This window comes from Lasioglossum baleicum, chromosome 8 (assembly GCF_051020765.1).
Source record: "Lasioglossum baleicum chromosome 8, iyLasBale1, whole genome shotgun sequence".
In the NCBI taxonomy this organism is placed as follows: domain Eukaryota; kingdom Metazoa; phylum Arthropoda; class Insecta; order Hymenoptera; family Halictidae; genus Lasioglossum; species Lasioglossum baleicum.
The window spans coordinates 11,186,788-11,208,313 of record NC_134936.1 but is presented as its reverse complement, the minus strand read 5'-3'; the positions used below and the strand labels follow the sequence as shown (position 1 = coordinate 11,208,313).

The following is a 21,526-nucleotide window of genomic DNA, read 5'->3' as shown; positions in this document are numbered from 1 at the left end:
CGAGGAACAGTCCTCGAAACGCAAGAAGAATTCAATTCTTCCCCGAATCCCTTCAGCATTATCCCGGCAGACGAGAATTCTTCTGAAACAACCCACCGAACAACGATCACGGAATTTTCTTTCCGTTTACCTCGAAATTTACTCCTTTGTTTTCCCCGACTCCGCTGATTCATAATTCGCTGTTTTCTCTTTGTCAATGCGCCGACGCAATCTGAATTCGAAGCGGCCCCTTTGAGGCTTTTTGCGAGACGGTAATGGCAGAGGATGCTTGGAGAATGGTAAATGCAGAAGGAAACTGTTTTTGGTTTGTGCACAGTTTCGTTTTTCGGCGTATTAGGGTCGGACCTGCGGTGGCTCGATCGGACGTCTGACCACTGGTGGGTTATTCTACTTGGAATTCCGCTTGGAACGCAGTGCGTCGTTTTAGGCATATTTTATAGAGACTACGGATTTCTATGCAAAATAAAAATTGTCCCAGTCTTTTGTATGAAGAGTGAAGTGAAATATAAATATGTTCCAATCACCTTAGAAAGTCGAAAATAATTATTTTGCGCAATTTAACACTCACCGTACCGCGACCGGTCAAACGACCGCTTTTACATCGTTCGTTTTCTAATTATTGAAATTATAAAAATGCTTCCGTTAGAAATTATTCCATAAATTTCTTTATTCGAGCACGTATTATTATAAAAATCATGAATAATCTAAATAAATTCAGTCTTGTAATTTTTAGAAAACAACATAGGGTAAGGTTGATCAAGTCGTACCAGTCCTTGAGTCGTACCACTTGAATTTTGAACGAACTACGGCGACAACAGCACATACAACGGCAACCAAATATACATCTGAGTCAACCAAGTTGCTTTACGTATTATTGTCTGCCATAAACCAGCCTCATTATAAATCCTGTCATCAACTAAGTTTATTATTTAAATTTTCTTATAATTTTCTGCATATATTTGGTAGCTAATCTTGCAAGTAAATTATTGATAAAATTATGTTCCTTGTTAAATATAAATTCAGTAGAATTTACATAATCGTTTGGTCGAAGCGAAATCGTATGAATTTTATTCAATGTTAGGTTATGTTTACTTTTTAAATTTAACTTGTGCCGTGTCTTAAGTCGTACCCATATGAGATTCCTGAGTCGTACTACCCTCGTCAGTCGAAATAACGTCAACGCAGAATAAAGAAAACATAAAAGATACGGCAAATAAAAGAAATGCAGTAATTAATAAAAAGGAATTGGCATTAAAAATTAAGAAGAAGAAAATTGATTGGTTTTGTTTTATTTGTGGAGAAGATCGGGAGGAAAACATGATTCAATGCTTGAAACGCAAATCATGGGTGCACGATGTATGCGCTGGAGTTGACAAGAGAACAAAAAACTTTGTATGTGATGTTTGTACTAACTGAATACCTATGTGTCACGTAAACAGATTAATTAAAAATACGTTTTAATTGTTATTGTTGCTTAATTGAATTCTTAGGACTTAGGAAACCGGTTCCTTTAGTCGTACCGATGTAAGTTTTCAAAGATTTAGTTTATTTTTTACGTGAAAGCATATAGATTTTCTAATTTCGTTATAATAAACAACAACAATATTAACACAAGTTTTGAATAACACATTTTATTTATATTTATTTGATAAATCCTAAGTTTTATACGGTTTTTTTCTTAAGATTTGTTATCGCAAAGGTTGTTCCACATGAAATATCCAATGTTCAAATGCAATTGCCATAAATCATGTTGATCAAGAAATACCACTATTAACCCGACAATTTATCGACAGAACGATGCCCAACTTATGAATAAAACATGTGACTTTTTCACCATCCTCCCCCACGAAGCTTATTAAAAAAGAGTTAACAAACCTGCTGAAGGGATGAAAAGGGGGAAGCAACGTTTCCGCGAAGTCGCAGCCCTTAAAAAGAAGTATCAGTATCGTCGATACCTGCAAAAATCTGGAACTCACCCCCGCAGGCATCCGAAGGAATCTCCCTCGAGCTGTCAGGACTCAAACGAAGAGTGTAACGAGGTTGGTAACAAACATCTCATTTATTCGACAACTGGCGCGCTCGTGCGCGGTACATGACGACGTCGGACAGGTTGAAGAAATCCACGAAAACGGTGGTCGTCCGCACATAGAGAAACCGGTAGCAGCGACAGCAAACAGTGAGCAGCTCGTTAAATCTTCAGCGTCCACGACCGGCTCGTCGTAAACGGCGGAGCTGTTTCTCGACGCATGCATCGTCGGCTAAAATATTTACCGAACGCGAGACGGTCTGGACTCTGTTCTTGTTTAAATTTATTACAGCTAATATTCTGAATGCGCTTCTCCGTCCGAGGGGGGAGTGGGTGTGGAAAAAAAGGAAGACGGTGAATTATTGTCTTATCGCACGCACAATATCCGTGTCCGCGCGAGCCCGACGATTTACGAGCGATCGAGCGTTTCCGAATTATAAAATCCCGTAATACGCCCCGCGACTGCCTGCAACAGCAGGCGCGCGCGTATCGCGGGCGCGCAGTCTGCCCCGGATTAGCGCAACCACTCTTGCCCGCTTGAAAGCCTCGATCGTCGTGCCCGCCGCTGGTCCCTGTATCCCACGTCGCGCGAAACCGTTTTCTCGAACAACGGTAAAGCTCGTATTCGGTGTGTAACGTCGAGGTCGCAGTGGCTTGAAGTATAATCTCTATGAAAGTATGAAAAAATTGAGCCGGCCGGAGGAAATCGCTTCGGAAAAGGAATGAGCCGTCCTCGCCAGTCTTACAGCTAACGCGCGAATATTTAATCGCCGTGTGGCACCGTCACTCGCTGAACAAAAGAGCCGAACCCCGTTCCGTGCGCTGATACTTTCAACAGTGTTTCGTCGAATGGCTTAATACTTAAGGCACTTGCGCGCGATGTCCGCTTTTCTTGGTCGCGGTAACGATAATCCCGGACGAGTTACCGAGCGACTCGCGGAAAAAGATAATTCGCCAAGCAGATCGTATGAAATATATCGTCGACGAACAAGTGGCCCGTACGTTCCGAATAGGATTTTCCGTTCTCTTTATCTCTCGCTATCTCGCGCTCACTCTCTCACTCACTCTGTTGCGCGCGCGCTCTCTCTCTCTCTCTCTTCTCGCTCTTGTTCGCTCTCCGATCGTTTCCCGCTTAATCGTGTTCAGTAGCAGCCTACACCACCGAATAATCCTCGACCAGTATCTCGCCGAAGTGAGTTATCACGTAATCGTGGTAATACATCATTATGCAAAGTGGCTGTCCGATAATGAGACTCGCCCATACCACGATATTGCCGCATCTGGCTCCCCACTGCTGCTCCACCTTCTTACTGAGAATCGATAACGGTATCTGGAAAATCGGTTCGAAAGTTTCCACATGATGACACGCTCGCCCGATCAATTATTCATTTCGAATGCATTTTTCAAACGGCAGTGTCTCTCTAATTGCCCGATAGAGTCGCGGAGGGCTCGGCGATGAACGATTAGAGGACACCAGGGTGGCCAATTGTGTCACGAAGTAGATTATCATGGTGGAGTTAGTGAAGCCTCACTTGCGAGATAATTAATGAATGTTTCAAGTGGCTGCTAGTGTTAATGATGGTTGAATTAAATGTTCAGTAGCCTCACTGCGGCGCTATAATATTTAGGAGACTGGCTGGCAATTAGTTCTATCGATTCATTCGATGACAGATTACAAGTACGTTGAAACAAAATGATGAATAATATGTTTAGCTGAAAGTTAGAGTGACTATTCTGCAAGGAGAGAGACACTGCTGTGGTCAGACATCGAATCATATCTAAACGTAAAAAGTTCTAATATACGAGATAATTTAATAATTTATCGGACTTTAATCATTTCAATAAGTTGGTGTGGTAATATCTTGATTAAATTCTTTTTATCCATACTGTGTCGTGATTTATCCACTCGTTTTTGTCAGAAGTGCATAAAATCCACACAGTCTACTGATTAAATTTACATTTTCATTTCTAATTTAGATGTAATTCAGTCTTGGGCTGTATTTCCGATTACGTCCATGCTCAGAATTGGACGAAATTTTGGAAATACATTCCTTTTTTGACTAAAATAATGATTGTCAGAAGGATTTTTGGCGACTCGAAGAAAAAATTTTTACCATTTCAATGTAAGCCCCTACCTTACCGACAAAAGTTTTTTACTATTTTAATGTCGCTCTCTACGTTACTGACAAAGTCGTAGGAGCGATTGTAATCTGTGATGAAATATGGTGCGCTATGAGGTCAACAAAGCTGCTAATGATCCATTTTTGCAATTAGTTGAAGATATCAAATACGTGTATTCTGGAGATTAATACGGAACGTTTCAAACATTCCAATTGTTAAACCAATTAATTGAATATCTACAATAGGAAGAGCCGTCCACGCATACGAAAATCCTGGAATAGTGTCGGTAAGATAGAGAGTGACATTAAAATGGTAAAAAATTTTTTCCTTCTGACAATCATCTATCTGCAAAATTTCATCCAATTCTGAGCATGGACGTAAACGGAAACTTCGTCTTAAATTCTTTTTATGCATACTGTGTCGTGATTTATCCACTAGTTTTTGTCAGAAGTGCATAAAATCCACAATCTACTGATTCAATATACATTTCCATTTCTGATTTAGATGTAATTCAGTCTTGTTTACTTAATAACGAAAGGAGAATAAGAAATTAAGTAGTTCAAAGAAAAATGGTATTACCTGTCCCATCATTCCCATGAACGCCCAAGTCTTGAAGGTCTTGAGAGGCACGCTGACCAGATACTCATGGAAAAATGCACTAATGAAGAACACCGTAACAGAGGCTGTGTTCCTCCCATAACCCATCTCGATGATCGGAATATAAAGATGCCTGCAACATAAGATCAAGTCAGGGTAATTAAAACCGCGTATCCATTGATGCGCGTACAATTGACGATGTAAATAAAAAGTTCCCAGGATCTCGTTAGCCGAGAACGTGGTTTCTAAGGACATCCACAGGACTATTACCCATGCAGAGTTCCATTACAGTGTTGTACCACAAAGGAGCGCATGATCCCGGCCAACTTGGGGGATAGGGTACAGATAAGAATGGCGTCGCGTTTAAGGATCAGCGGTAGGGGAATCGCCTCGAAAAATTAAAGCAATAGCCGTGGAAGTTTCCCGGAATAGCGACACTATGGGTTGTCGGCTTGCAACGGCGGCGGTGGAGAGCTAGCAAGAGATCGTTAGCCGGCTGGTTATCAGAGTGGCGTCGCCTTCGAAAAAAGAAAAGGAAACGGCGGCGAGTGAAAAAAACATGCGTAAAGAACCGAAATGGAAGGGCCACCGAAGGAAATTCAAAGGTGGATATAGTCGTCGCCGAAGAATTCCCCGCCGTTCCGGAGGTCTCCGTTCTTTGTATCCGCTATCAACGCGCGGAATTCGCAGATTAGAAACCGGCTCGAGGGTGAAGAAACGAACGTTATTCGAATAAGTACAATAGAACAGGTCAGCAATAAATCTGACAATGGCAACTATGTAGCAAGGGAATCTCTTCAAATATTCTTTAATGTTTGTTCAGTTTGGAGACCTACACCTCATTCAGATATTTTAATCCTACTGTGTCAAACGTTATTCGAATAAGTAGAACAGGTCAGCAATAAATCTGACAATGGCAACTAGCAAGGGAATCTCTTCAAATATTCTTTAATGTTTGTTCAGTTTGGAGACCTACACCTCATTCAGATATTTTAATCCTACTGTGTCAAACGTTATTCGAATAAGTAGAACAGGTCAGCAATAAATCTGACAATGGCAACTAGCGAGGGAATCTCTTCAAATATTCTTTAATGTTTGTTCAGTTTGGAGACCTACACCTCATTCAGATATTTTAATCCTACTATGTCAAACGTTATCCGAATAAGTAGAACAGGTCAGCAACAAATCTGGCAAATGGCAACCAGCAAGGGAATCTCTTCAAACATTTTTTCAAATATTTTAATCCTCCTATGTGAAACGTTATTCGAATAAGAAGAACAGGTCAGCAACAAATCTGGCAAATGGCAACTAGCAAGAGAATCTCTCCAAACATTTTTTCATTTCTGTTAAATTTGAAAACCTACACCTCCTTCAAATCTTTTAATCCTACTATATCAAACGTTATTCGAATATGTAAAAGAGGTCAGTAATAAAACTGGCAAATGGCAACTACCAAGAGAATCTGTTCAAACATTTTTTCATTTCTGTTCAATTCGAAGAGCTCCACCTCATTCAGATCTTTTAATCCTTCTATATCAAACGTTCTTGGAATAAGTAGAACAAGTTAGCAGCGAATGAGGCAAGCCAGTTAGTAATGCAATCCTCTTAGATATTTTTCAATTCATTTTTAATTACAAACCTTCAGCCTCATTTGGGGCTTGTAATCCTCTTATTTGAAACGTCGTTGGAATAAGTGGAATAAGCCAGTGGTGAATCAGACAGGTCAGTTACTAAGGGAACCCTCGCATCTTTAAAATTCAAAACCTTCTGCCTGCTTTACAGCTTACAATGTGGAAAGTTATTAGAATAAGTAAAATAATCATACAAGAAATTGCTCGGATATTTTTCCATTGATTTTAAAAATGAATGATAAAAATATTATTCTAATTCATTTCTTCATTTGAAACTTTTCAATCTTGTAAAATGAATGTAAATACTTCGAAAACCATAAATATTGCATTATAAATTCAGGTAAATCACTCACCTCTAGTAAAATAAAGATATGTAAAAAAAAAATTAAAATCTTACACTGTTGACTATCTGAAGCATTTTATTGTAATATATAACAAATATGTAGTTTGCATTTGCGAAAATTAGTTTTATCTACGATTTAGGGCAAATTCGCCATTTCGGAACGTTACCGGTCGCAAAGGAAATGGCGATAATTCATAAGGTCGCAATAGGTCGCTGAAAAATGAAACGTACACTTGTTTAATAGCCTTAACAGCTTCTTTTCCAAGAAAAATGATTGCTTGATCGCGATTGATAAGCAACTTTTTCGTTAATGAAATGTACCAGATGTGTAGATTTCTCTTTTTCATCTCCCAGAGTTTTAAAAAATCCAATAAAGCAATAAAATCAGAATATTATATTAAATTAGGACATGCCCAACAATAGCAAGAATGATAAACCAGCGTTACAGCGCTATAATAAGTCACAGAGGTAATTTCAATTATGGTTGAAAATGTCGGTCTTCTGGAACTACTAACTTTGAACTTACGTATCTCCGACAGAAGTACGTATAAAATATTGGTTGTAACATAAAAACGTGCTCTGAAGCCTTATAAATAAAGTACTATTACATAGATTTTTAAACAACGGAAACAAATTTTCGACTTTTGGCAGCGATTTGGCGATTTCCGACCACTGTGGCGGCGGTGTGGAACCGGGAAGAAGCGATAGCTCGCAGCGGCGGTGGCGCGGCGGCGTCAGATAGGAAGCGGCCATAGAGATCGGCCGCGAAATAGATCCTTTCTGTTTCATTTCCAGCATTCCCGGGGATCCTGCCTCGCGGAATAGATGCGTCGGAGTATCTTCCAGTTATAGAGGCATTATAAGTGCCGCGGGGAATAAACAGGTTTAAGTGCGCGCACCGCGATGCGTATCGGCTTTTCCCATTACAATCCTGAAAAGACGTCGTCTTCGTCGACAGCCCCGCTGCCTCCCCGTCGCTTCCGTAGCCTGCATCGTCTATGTTCCCGTCATCGTCGTCTCCGCCGTCTGCGTCCCCGTCGTCGTCATCGTCGTCGCCGTCGTCGTCTGTGCAGCTTTTCCATTTTCACCTCAACCCGCTCATCCTAGAGCGGCGCGCGGTCGCATGGCTGCGTGCCAGTTGCAGCTTGCAATTGCAGGCTGCATATCTCGGGCGAGACGGCGGATAGAGCGAAGGAAAAAAAAAAGGAGACGGCAGGCCTAAAGGAGAGGGCACAGGTGCAGCCGGAAGCGGGGACGGAACAGAAGAGGAAGCGGTGAAATCCGCGACGCGTCGTCGTTGCCCGCGGCAAAGCCGATTACTGTTTTTGCCGGGTTAATTATTCGAAATCTGGTTAATTGCGAGTTGATGAGAGCCCGCCGCGTCTACCCCCCCCCCCCCGGGGGCGGACCAAAGTGATTCGAACAAGGCCGGTACGCGCACCTAATCGGGAATCCTTCTTCCCTGTTTTGACGCGCTCCCCTACACTCACCGGACCGATATTTCTTGCCGCCTGACGCTGAATTATGGCTCCTCCGGTATCGGTCTCGCGAGAACCCTTCGATCCGAAACCACCCACACACCACTCTCTCTCCCGGCACACACCGGAACACCCCGTCGCCAATGGCGCAATAACAACTTTCCGCGAGTAGTTCCTTTTTTTTCGGGGATTTAAAAAGTTCCCTATCGCGGAAAAACCAGGCTCGCACCGAGCTATAGCGAGTGAGAGGGGTCGGGGGTTGTTAGCGGCACGCGCACCTGCCAGAGCAAACCCCTCGGACACCGGAAAAACCCTGCACGGAAAGTTCGACGGAAGTTCGGCGATTGTATTGAGCGGGTATGCATAATCCAATGTAACGATGACAGCGGATGACGCATGGCAGCAAAAACCCACCGGCAACAAGCTTGCGCTTATCTTCGGAGCTACTCCGGAGATTTTCCAGCTGGACCGAAGAATATCGGGCACTCCGCCTTGGAATTTCATTTGAATCCTTTTGTGGTGCTCGGCGACGCGACGGCCACCAATACGAGACTACATTTTATTATGATTGTCTCGTGCTTTCGGGATCGTTGATATACTCTCGGTAATATCGCGACTTTATGGCGAATGAACGCGATCTTTGATATTAAAGCATAGCTTAATGGACGGCGGAGTAGGTGTGAAGAATTCGTAATTTCACACTGTGATGAATAATGGTATGTTATTTTCGGAAGTCAGTTTCATAGAAAATTAGTAAATTCTACTAATGAACCTATTGACATGAGTAAACCCGATTCCAAGTAGAACAGGTCAATAATACACGAAGCTTTGACTATTCGAATGAATTATTTCCTGAAAGCCTCCACAGATAAATCTTCTAAAAACGATTCTAAGTAGAAGGAATCAACGATACATGATACACTCAAAATATAAATGAGTCATTTCGAAAAAATGCGCATTAGCACATTTCCTAGAAAATAAATTCTGCTTATAAATACCTCAATAAACACGATTCCAAGTAGAACAAGTCAATAATACACAAAGCTTTGACTATTCGAATGAATTATTTCCTGAAAGCCTCCACAGATAAATCTTCTAAAAACGATTCTAAGTAGAAGGAATCAACGATACATGACACACTCAAAATATAAATGAATCATTTCGAGAAAAATGCGCATTACTACATTTTCTAGAAAATAAATTCTGCTTATAAACACTTCAATAAACACGATTCCAAGAAGAACAAGTCAACAATACACGAAGCTTTGACTATTCGAATGAATTATTTCCTGAAAGCCTCCACAGATAAATCTTCTAAAAACGATTCTAAGTAGAAGGAATCAACGATTCATGACACACTCAAAATATAAATGAGTCATTTCGAAAAAATGCGCATTAGCACATTTCCTAGAAAATAAATTCTACTTATAAACCTCAATAAACACGATTCCAAGTAGAACAAGTCAACAATACACGAAGCTTTGACTATTCGAATGAATTATTTCCTGAAAGCCTCCACAGATAAATCTTCTAAAAACGATTCTAAGTAGAAGGAATCAACGATACATGACACACTCAAAATATAAATGGGTCATTTCGAAAAAATGCGCATTAGCACATTTCCTAGAAAATAAATTCTGCTTATAAATACCTCAATAAACACAATTCCAAGTAGAACAAGTCAATAATACACGAGACCAGAATATATTTTCCAGACATAATAAATCATACTTGGATAGCCATTATACAGCAGTAACGAGCCTTGTATAGACAGTAACACCTATTTAAGAGCTCTCAGAGCGTTGAAAGCTCAAAGGACTTTTAAAACCGGCGGCTGAGCTTGAAATTTACAGCCGAAGAGGCTCTCGGGGCGGAATTTTGTCAAAAATCGGTAAAACGTGAATCTCTGGAGGATCCTGGCAGACAGCCGGTTCAATGCCTGGAACATGCCCGTCGCGCGGGACGAGTGTTCCCTTTCAAACAAATTCGTAAGTCATTCTCAGACGTTCGGATCGCGGATTGAAGCGCGGGAGCGCGAAAGTACGGAAAGAATCTCTGGCCGCGTTGAATGGGCGCGGGATCCGGCGTCAATGAACGAATGAAGACAGGAAGGAGGTGTGCGGTGAAATGTAGAAAAAGAACGAAATAAAAAAACCTGGAGGGAAGAAAAGGGAGAGAAGGAGAGAGATGGTAGAAGAGGTGGAAGTTGGTACCCAGCCGCGAGGTCGTACTTTTGATCGAGCTTCTTTCCGCCTAAGCGGCTAAACTTCGTTAACGAGTGTGCCCCGCTTTAAGGAGATTTAATTACATTTTTCGCGAGAACCCGGCTCCTGTCTGCCCTCCGAAAAGGAAGAGAAATTTCCGTGAATCAGAGACTTTCCCCGCCGCCTGCTCGCGCCCCTCGACCGCCGCCCCTTTTAACCCTGTGGAAACTGCTGCGCGGCTAATTGTTTTAGCTTCTACCCCTCTCTCCCTCTTCCCTCTACACACATATATATATTATATATATATAATACTTGTATATATGTGTACATAGGACTGCTGCCACTCTAAGTACTACTTTTAATGTCCGTGTAACTGGAAAGGGTGTCGGGCCGGGCGGCTCGTGTTTGAAAACTATTCCGCAGCGAAACGGAACCGCCGCCTGGTCCACGAAGATCTTCTGTTCCGCCGTTTATTTCGGGGAAATTAATTCGCGCACGCGTTTATGAACAGCCGGCCCTCGACACCGCCTTTAATTAATTCCCCGCTCGACTCCGATGGATCCATCGGAGGATATTTATTCCAATTTTAAATTCCGCGTCCATCGGACCAGCCGCTTCCGGTTTTGTCGCCGGTGATCGACGGGATCGAAGCACACCCCTGCCAGGGACAGTCGGCCCATCAAACTTCGCCGGAATAATTTGCCCATGCAAATAGGATAAGTTCGGCGTAATTAAGATCGCCGGATTCTTCAGGCTTTTTAGCTCGGGCGCATCGATCGGGTGTGAAACAACGGAATCTATAACGTACGATATGCCTGCATTCTGGTTACTTGTACAAGGTGTCCCAACAATACAATTATAAATCTTATTAAAAAAGAATTATTAAAAACATATTTGCAATTGCGACTGAGTGAAATTACGTTAAAATCCAATATAACCATTTGTGTTTCCTGGTAAATTGCAAACGTGATAGTTGCACTAAGTGATTTTAGTATGACATGATTATTTATGAATAAATGCTTGATTAACGCATTGAATAAATGCAACAATAATATAACGACACAAAGGACAGCCAGCTGCAGGAAAAATGGAGTACAGAAGTATATTAAATGGAACAAGTGAATGGAAATTTGAAACTTTCATAAATACGATGATAAAGAAGAATCTCTCGCCCACAGCATTGCACGAAACGAATTTTCAAAGAACTCATTCGACTCTTTGATCATTAAAATGTTAGTTGAGAAACAAAAATTAATCCAAACGAAACCAGTTTCGAAAGAACTTGATTAACAAAATAATTAATGCCCGGGGAATAAAAGAACCCGTGATGCGCTAAACGGAAGAATTTCAATGCGAGCCGCGATCCGTGGAAATTTAAATTAAATATCAAATTTTCAAAAAAGGGCTCAATTTTATCGGAATTTACACGAGTGCTGGAGAGTAAACACGTTCGAAATAAACGCGCAGCATACGCAGTCTGTTTATTAGTTTATGTTGCACAGTGGATACGATTAATAAAGCCGGTTATTGATGACGATCATAATGATCGAGCTTACCGCACGGCCCATCGATGCACCGGCATGTTCCACGTCCTCCAGAAAGTGTCGATGTTATTTGCGTTCCACCAGTCGCAGTAGAAATTTCGATCGGCGAAATGCAGCAGCTCGCCGAGCAGATTAAAGAACGAATGGAATGTCAAGTAGAAGAAGCACAGCCAGACCAGGTGATTCGGTATCTGTAACAACGAAGAGACGGAAAATAGCGATGTTGAAACAGCGATTCAATCTTCTTAATCAATTAAAAACAAGATTACGCGACCTTCGACACCGTTCTGCAGGTCGAAGCCAATTCTATTAAAGCGCAGGCACCTTTGACCCGAGGGTCTTAAAATATAGAGGAATCTACATACTATTCACGAGAGCAGAGATACTGAATTATTTAATTCAATTATTTCACGATATTATAATGCTCCTTCCCGTATCTGATCCATAAATGTTTCACTCAGGATCTCGCTTTAAAATTCGTTGCAATCCATATTTACGAGATCGAGCGAGCAGATGGAAATTCAAGAAAACCCCACTGGGAAATGTTTAACAAAAATTTCCCAAAGCGCAAAGTCGATTATAAAATCACCAAAACTTCCGACTGTCTGTCGAAAACTCGACGAAATTTTCTATTAACATCAGCCGAATTATTTTGAACTCAACTTCGAACAAAGCTTCCACATTTGCCTGTCGATACTCTCGCATCATTCAACGGTTTTCGTTGTTTGGTTGCACAGATTTCCAGCTTGGATTACACACCGCCGGCAAAAACTCGTTAATTGGCTCATTTTTTCCAATTCCCCATGGGAGAATGGACTGTCATAGTCTGACTATTTAACTTCCGAGTATTCGGAGCCGGGGATCATAGATAACAATCTAATTTCGCAGGACGTCGGATCGTTTCTTTCGCGAGTATAATCAGCGCTCGCGCGCCTCTTAATGAACTTTTCTCTTCCATTCTTATTACCGTTCGCGAATGGTTTTTCGCGGGGACCGCTGTCGATCAATGTTGGATCACGCGGGCTAGCATAACGCACTCGACCAGGTAGTACAACCCTCACGGCTATGGGTATTAATATTTTACTTTCTTTTTGTCTCGCATCCTTCATTCGGTGGGCTCGTTAAACCGACGCGAATTCGCGTCTCTTTCTCTTTCGCTGTTCCATTGCCGGTTCGCCCCGAGGCGGCCGCGCAATTTCGCATAATTCTTAACCTCTGTTAGCATACCGTTGGGGGCGAGTGACGAGGGGCGGGGGTCGGGTTGCTAGCACGACGGAGGAAGGAACGGGAAGAAGAAAGGAAATATGATGGAGGATGGAAGGTGCCAGCAGGAACATCAAAGCCCTCTCGCATTGTATAATGTATAAAATGGGAACGAAATGCTGAGTACGATGCAGTAATAATGAAATAGACTCCTCGTTGTTCCGTGTGTCATCGGACACTTCAACCGGCAGTCGCAGCGACAGAAACGTATCGATGTTACGCGATGACGTAAATTGTAAAGTAAAACGAGCTCTTATTCGCACTCGAGATGAAACGGGAGGCCCGCTGTGTGTCACGAGGAGTATTCACGCTCGCTTCGAACAAAGCCTCGTCATTTGTAAAATATTCTATACGCGGCACACGAGCCTGTAGATTTACGCAATTAAAACAAGATTAATGGTTCTGCTCCCTTCAGAAGCGACCTTCCAGTAGAAACTAAACATATTCTGAAAGAGTTATAGTGTTCTAAAAATGTAAATGTATTAGAAACAGACGAAACCAGTGAATCAGTTGTTGAAAATAGGGTGAACTGTACAATGATTGGCACCTGATGCCAAAATCTTAGTAAAAATCTTTTTATCTTTTTTTGTAATGTTTAAACGAGCTTAACTTGCTATCATTATAAGCTAATAGACATTTTTCTACAAAATCAAACAGTTTTTAGAGTCATAAATCTTTTATTATAAAATATATTCATTGATTAACAATCGTAAGACAAATAGTACAGTCATTGGCACATTCGGTACAGTTATTGGCACTAAATAATGGAAATAGTTTGCACTGCATGCAGGTTCAAATTCTGCATAATGTATAATTTACGTCTGAACCAATATCATCAGCTTAATATGTAGAAATACCTTAACTTAACGTGTTACTCATAAAAAGGTGTACATATAATGGCATCCGCCCGCTCCGTTTTACAAAACAAAGCGTACCTCATAATGGAAAATGCAACAAACAAATTGGCCAGTCTAGAACGTCCACGTCGCGTCAATAAAATCGCGAAATCCGTGCGATTTTGTCAGAATGGCCCGTTTCGTGTCCGATTCCCCCGTGTAAACACCGTGTAAGCAGAATTCCCGTAAACCAATAACGCCGCAAACGGAATTCATAACGTGTAATTAGTTCGAAGAACTGGAAGGGATAACTGGGCCGAATAATGTATCATAATGCACAAAAGGCGAGCGACTAACATTCAAACACAAAAGCCCGAATCCGCTGGCGAACGGAATCGCGAGCCCCGAAGAAACGAGGAACGCGCATTATTTACGCGCGGCGTCGTGGCCGGGACCAACAATTCCGCGATTGCGTCTCGTTCCAGAGGAAAGGAAAGTTCGCCCCGAAAATTGCCAGGGAATAACCGTGCGTCGTTTGTGCGACACTGGGCGCGAGAGACATAGAGATGGAAGTAGGTAGAGAGAGGGAGAGAGAGAGGAAGGAAGAGAGGTAGCAGAAGCGGTGAAAGGCAATCGCGTCAGGGGAAGATCAGACGGATTCTTGCAGTTGTCGTGGAGTTGGCCGGCCGGTTAGCCAAAGAAGAATTTTGAAGTTATTTCGTTTTCGAATGTCTTCTCTAATTCCCCCCGGAGCGTCGCGGCCGCTTCCGGGGAGGACCTCTGCCCGCTCCAAAGGACTTAATAATGTTGCCAGGCACAAAGGTCAAGTCTCTCCTGCCGGCAGGCATTCGCGGCACTTTTATGGAACGACGGTGGAAGGGGCGAGAGGACACCCTTCACCGAGCTGTCTCCACCCCATCTCTCTTTCTCTCTCCTTCTTTCTCCAGAGCACCCCTTTCGGACCACCCCGCCGATCCGCGTAGCCCGCAAAAACTTACCTCGACGTTTTAATTTCGTTTAGCCCCGGTATGTTGGCCGGCTCGCCAGAGGAAGCGAATCGGCCGGGTAAGGGGGATGAAACCATGGTGAAAACCGTTTGAGACACGCCGATGATACCACAAAGGAAAAAGCGCCGGCATAAACTTTGAACCCCGCCTCCCTTTTCTTGGCCACAGGCTATCTCAGAACGAGACCGCTCTTTCATCCCCTCGACTACCGACTACGCCACGCCGGATGAGTCTTGCTCCGGTGATATGTGACACCGTGCAAAGATACGAGGGGAATTTGAATTCTCTCGGCTCGCTTCACACCCCTACACGTTTCTTATTAATCGCTATCTTTTTCTAAAGAGCTTCCCTTACGCCGCTGTTCTCGGCGAGATTAAAATCCCTGGAACAACGTTGCGGGCAATTCTCATGTCCTCGGCACTCCAGGGGTGTGAATCATTTTAAAACGTCGTGGTTCGTGGTTCATTATTAGGCTGCGGATCTTTGTGCGAAATACAAATTTTCTCGATTGCGAGGAACCATCTAGGGATTTTTCCCCTTTAATAATTGATGGAGTGGATGGATGAAGGTGTCAAGTAACAAATTGTTTGTTATCTGTGAAAGAGTTTTTAACAAAATATGTTGTCCTTCTTTGATGAATGAAGATAATAACACAAGTCAATTACAAATATTGTTGTGGTTTTTCTCTCATAGAAAAAAGATAATCATCTGTTGACCTCCTGGTCCAGTACAGGTGAATCCATCCACCCCTTCAATTGGTAGTTTTAATTTAGTAATTGTTAATTTATCCATCAATTACAAGACGCAGAAGCCAAGTATATAATTTTCTTTCTTTAATATAATTCTAATACATTGAGATCAGTACGCCAACATTTTTTTTTATTGAAGCTCTTTACACCCTTAAATGGGTCTAATTTGTTACAATTGTACAGGTTGGTATCACAATGTTGCAAGATGTAATTATGATTTAAATAGATAACTTACAATCTTAGAAATACGACTGGATATAACTGCAAGCCTTAATATTAGGTTCCATTATGAACATGTCGATACTTAGAGGTAATAGTACGCCAACATTCTTAGTTTCTTTTACTCTCCACGCTGTTTTAAATTTCACCCACGCATTTTTCCCATAAATGCATAAAATCCGCACTCTAATAATTCTACTAGATCAAAAAACCAGATGATATATTACATTCCAAATTATTTATTCGGTTAAGTCGTACTCGTGTTCGAGGCTGGGAAAACTCCTGCTTCTAATGGTCGGAAACGTGCAATCCTAGGCAGACGAAATGAGAAATGACAGGTTCGGAAACATATAATAAATCGTTAGCAGCTGTTGCGGGAGATCGATGGCGCAGATTTTCGGGCGACGTCGGAAAGATCGAGCGATTGAAAAGCGACACCCATCGGGGGGGGGGGGGGCGGATTTTATTCTGTGCGTTTTAATAAACCGCGTCAAACTTTTCAGAACAGTTCCGGACTCGTTCGCAACGATAACAATAAAAAACTTTTCCTGTCGCGTCTGAGCGTATGGGGGAAGGGGGAGAGGTTGAATTGAAACTCCCGTCAATTTTCTTTCGATCATGGCCCGACCATGAATTCCCCTGTATCGCCAACAGGAGAGACAAATTGCGTATGCTTTCGCGATTCGCCGCTCGTATGATGGGTTTTAAGTCTATTCTCGATATATAGGGTGTCCCATTTGAAGTTTCGCACACAATTATTTCCCACTCTGTTTCACTCTGTGTCAGGGGACACATGTTGTGACCTACGCTAAATTTTCAACGGCACTGAATGATCTTGAATGATCTTGGAAGACGAAAGTGTTAATTATTACATCCAGGACAATGTTAATACACTTTTACACAGAATTGCTCTGTCGATTTAAGGCACACAAGGCCGGTCGTTCCATTTAAAGAAATCAAGGTGACTTTGAACTCTCCTTGAAGATTACATCACAATCTTTGCTCCTCTATACTAATACAACTTCTGTACAATCAAACCTGTTTTTCTGCGGTCTTTTTTTATGCGATTTTTTTATGCGGTATATGAAAAAAGTGTTCCTACAAAAGTTGTTTGGTATAACGGGCTACATTAGGCAGTATTAATTGTTTTCTTGTGGGTGGAGCGGTGGAGGACATTCCAAGCTCACCTTGATTTTTTAAATGGAATGTCCTATTTTTTATACCATAGATCGATAGAGTATCAAATTCTCAGTATAAAAGTATTGACCTTCATATGTCCCAAACCTAATAGTTAACGAGACATTATCCAAAGAAGAAAGAAAATTGTTTCGATAATATCTCGTTAACTATTAGGTTTAGGACATATGAAGGTGAACACTTTTATACTGAGAATTTGATACTATATCGTCCTCTTGTATAAAAAATAGGACATTCCATTTAAAAAAATCAAGGCAAGATTGAAATGTCCTCCACCACTCCATCCACAAGAAAACAATTAATACTAAGTAATCTAGCCCGTCATACCAAACAACTTTTGTAGGAACACTTTTTCGATAACGACAACGTCTTCCGAGATATCCTGCTGATCTCATTTCAGCAGGACATCCGTACGTATTGAATTATGTACATATTGAAAATTTATCCATGTTTAAAATGAGAAATTAAAATTTTTTTAAATGTTTCCATGTGTAATTTAATTATTTATTTTGTTTGTAAAGCACTTTCTCGCTATTTCGTAAAGCTTTGACATATTTTCTAAGTGAGACTTTTTTTTATGCGGTCCCTCACCAACGCATAAAAAGAATTTTCTTCAATATGTTGTGGAGAATTATTTGTTATAGCTATTTATGAAGTTTGTGAATATTTTTTTTGCGCGACTTTTTTTCTGCGGTCCTATCTACCGCACAAAAACAGGTTCGACTGTATATTATTTGTTCACATTGTTACAAGTAACGGGACTATTCAAGCTAGACAAAGTTATTGCCCCGCCCCGTATATCGCTACTCCCCATCTAAAAGCAATGACGACGTTAAAGCTTCTTTTCGCGGAATATTCCATCCTGCAGTCGCGTCGCGACTATACGTAGGCTATTTTCCCGTCAATTTTTCTCCCGTTCCTGATTGTTATTCTTACATCCCACTGTTCATACGATAACAGCTACTTCCTAGATTACACGGGGGCGCACAAGCTTCGCTGCAGTAAATACTACGAGCGACGTGCTCCCGGGAGGCTCGCTCGGCACAGGAGAGAACCGGAGAGAGGAAGAGAGAGAGAGAGAGAGTGAAAAGGAAACGAAGAAAAGAGAATAAGGAAAAAGAGCTGGAGTAGAACGAGTGAGCGCGCGGCGGAACACGATCGGCAAGGGAAAGAAAATGGAAAATATCGATTAGCAACATAATATAATGCTAACCGGATAGACGAACTTACGCGAATCGGTCGAGGCGACGGTTCCGTGCCCGGGCTTTTTACACGATCCGGTAACGATAGCACGGATCCCGTGTCCATATTACATTCAGCTATCGGTAAGTACATATCGGAAATTCAATGGTCCCCCTTTGCCCTCGCCCCTCCTCGAACCGTCCGCGTCTTCGTATTCCTGAATCCAATATGCCTGCATTATTGATAGAAATCGATCGATGCTACTCGGTATATATGCATGAAGCACACATTACAGCTGTGCGTTCTATGGGACAGTGCGAGATCGGCGAACCGATGGCTTGTTGCGAGCAAAAATCTCGAGACTGTCTTGAGGCAGGTGCACTCAAGGTTCCTGAGGATTTTCACGCTGCATCGGTGGACAGGAAACCGCTAGAGAGGGACCAAATGAATGAAGACATCGAAAATTCAAAATTGAAAATGGGAGATTCAATACTTTGGTGAAAACACTTTAATATCTATTTTTTCAACGAAAATGTTATCAGTATATTTAGATATTCATGAGTTTGTCCAATAAGTAGAAATGGTAGGAATTGATCAGACAGGTCGGTCAAGTCTATTTAAAATTAATTTTTAAATTGATTGTCGAGTAAGTAGAAATGGCAGGAATTGATCAGACACGTTGGTCAAACCTACGTAAAGTTAATTTTTAAATTGATTGTCGAATAAGTAGAAATGGCAGGAATTGATCAGACACGTTGGTCAAATCTATGTAAAGTTAATGTTTAAATTGATTGTCGAATAAGTAGAAATGGTAGTAATTAATCAGACACGTTGGTCAAACCTACGTAAAGTTAATGTTTAAATTGATTGTCGAATAAGTAGAAATGGTAGGAATTGATCAGACACGTTGGTCATATCTATGTAAAGTTAGTTTTTAAATTGATTGTCGAATAAGTAGAAATGGTAGGAATTAATCAGACACGTTGATCATATCTATGTAAAGTTAATCTTTAAATTGATTGTCGAATAAGTAGAAATGGCAGGAATTGATCAGACACGTTGGTCATATCTATGTAAAGTTAGTTTTTAAATTGATTGTCGAATAAGTAGAAATGGTAGGAATTAATCAGACACGTTGATCATATCTATGTAAAGTTAATCTTTAAATTGATTGTCGAATAAGTAGAAATGGCAGGAATTGATCAGACACGTTGGTCAAATCTATGTAAAGTTAATTTTTAAATTGATTGTCGAATAAGTAGAAATGGTAGTAATTGATCAGACACGTTGGTCAAATCTATTTAAAATTAATTTTGAAATTGATTGTCAAGTAAGTAGAAATGGTAGGAATTGATGAGACACGTTGGTCAAATCTATGTAAAGTTAATGTTTAAATTGATTCTCGAATAAGTAGAAATGGCAGGAATTGATCAGACACGTTGGTCAAATCTATGTAAAGTTAGTGTTTAAATTGATTGTCGAATAAGTAGAAATGGCAGGAATTGATCAGACACGTTGGTCAAATCTATGTAAAGTTAATTTTTGAATTGATTGTCGAGTAAGTAGAAATGGTAGGAATTGATCAGACACGTTGGTCAAACCTATGTAAAGTTAATTTTTAAATTGATTGTCGAATAAGTAGAAATGGTAGGAATTAATCAGACACGTTGGTCAAAACTATGTAAAGTTAATGTTTAAATTGATTGTCGAATAAGTAGAAATGCTAGGAATTGATCAGACACGCGTTGGTGAAGTCTGCGTAAAATTAATTTTTGTCTCAGTAAAAACAATCGTATGTTAAAAAACAGACTTTTTGCTAGTTAGATATTTAAGAACCGGTTACTAGACTGTGGATCACTGCAGAATAAATAATTTCAAAAGCCATCATTTTTCCCCGATATCGCATAGGGGATTAAGAGAATCGTGTCGACAGCAGCCAAAGCAAAAGTGTTGCGATGTCAGTGTCCTCGACATTTCCTAGGAAAAATAGCGAGTGCAAAGTTAATAGAACAGTGAAGCACCCTCGGCAGCACGAGCGATGCAAAAGCAGACTTCAACTTTGTCGTCTTTCCACTCTAAAAGAACAGAGAAAGAGAGAGAGAGAGAGAGAGAGAGAGAGAGAGAGAGGGTGAGAGAGAGTGCCGTCGGAACGGTGTTCGCTCGCAAGTAAGTATTATTTCGCGAATCGAGCAACGGCGTGTTCACCTGGAGGCGTGGTTCGATCTTCGGCGACGTTCCTGACAGCGTATAACGCGGAAATGCGTTTTCAATGAGCGTCGCCGGATAATACAGAGACGCCGTTGTAAATCCGTCGGGGAACGCTTTAGTTTCGCATCGGAGAACGAGGCGACAACCGGCGGCCCGGGCATTTGAATGTCGGTCCGAAAGTTTCGCGGAATCTATGAATTCATGATTCAACTTTCGCCGGGTGTACAGGCTGGTCGTCGTTGACGTCGCAACACGTGAGTTATGCGCCGTCGGAAACGGCGGCTTGTAAAGGAGTTATCCTGTAACGCCGTTCCTATCAATAAACGAGCCGTTCGAATCGGAACCTCCTCGCAGCCTTCCGACATTCTTTCCGCTGGGAACGACCCGCGGAGAAGAATTATTTCCAGCGATACAGGAAGCCGAAGACAGCGGGTATAGTTCTCTAAGGTCGTATTTCGTAGCCGGGATCCCGGCGAAGAAACCTTACGAATCGAGTCGCGTGGACACTTAATAGTTACGATGAAATTTACCGTCATGCTTTGACGTTTTAAGGACTGTGTTCTCGTGGGATCTATGGGCCGAGGTCCACTCGGGTTCGAGACCGAGAACCTGTCTTCTAAGGGTCGGTCAAGAGACACTCCGAGGTCTTTAGTGCGCTTTAAGGGCCGCGAGTGTTGGACGAGACTCTCCCGGGTCTACGAGGATCATCTCTTCCTACTGAATTAAGTCTCACTTTGGCGACTGCAGGATCGCCCGAGGGCATCTACCAACTCCCTTGCTGGTCCAGAATCTTAGGGATTTTGTAGGAGTTCTTCTAGGATTTTCTATTGTCTGCGGGATAATTATTTTCTGAAGCACTGTTCAGGGTTCTCTTGACTTATCTGCGGGACTTGGAGTGTTATAATTAGTGGTCTAAGGTTT

The 21,526-nt window shown here is 41.7% G+C and overlaps 1 protein-coding gene across 1 annotated transcript in view; it reads right to left on the bottom strand.

The window, feature by feature from the left end:
• Positions 1-886: 886 nt before the first annotated feature.
• The window catches only part of Mdy (diacylglycerol O-acyltransferase), a 212,893-nt gene continuing 192,253 nt past the window's right edge, over positions 887-21,526 (bottom strand). The window contains exons 10-12 of the mRNA XM_076428862.1: positions 11,957-12,135; positions 4,727-4,877; positions 887-3,356 (exon numbers count right to left, since the gene is read on the bottom strand). Coding sequence (XP_076284977.1) covers positions 3,180-3,356; positions 4,727-4,877; positions 11,957-12,135 — 507 coding nt within the window. The 3' untranslated portion in view covers positions 887-3,179. The remainder of the gene's footprint in view (positions 3,357-4,726; positions 4,878-11,956; positions 12,136-21,526) is intronic.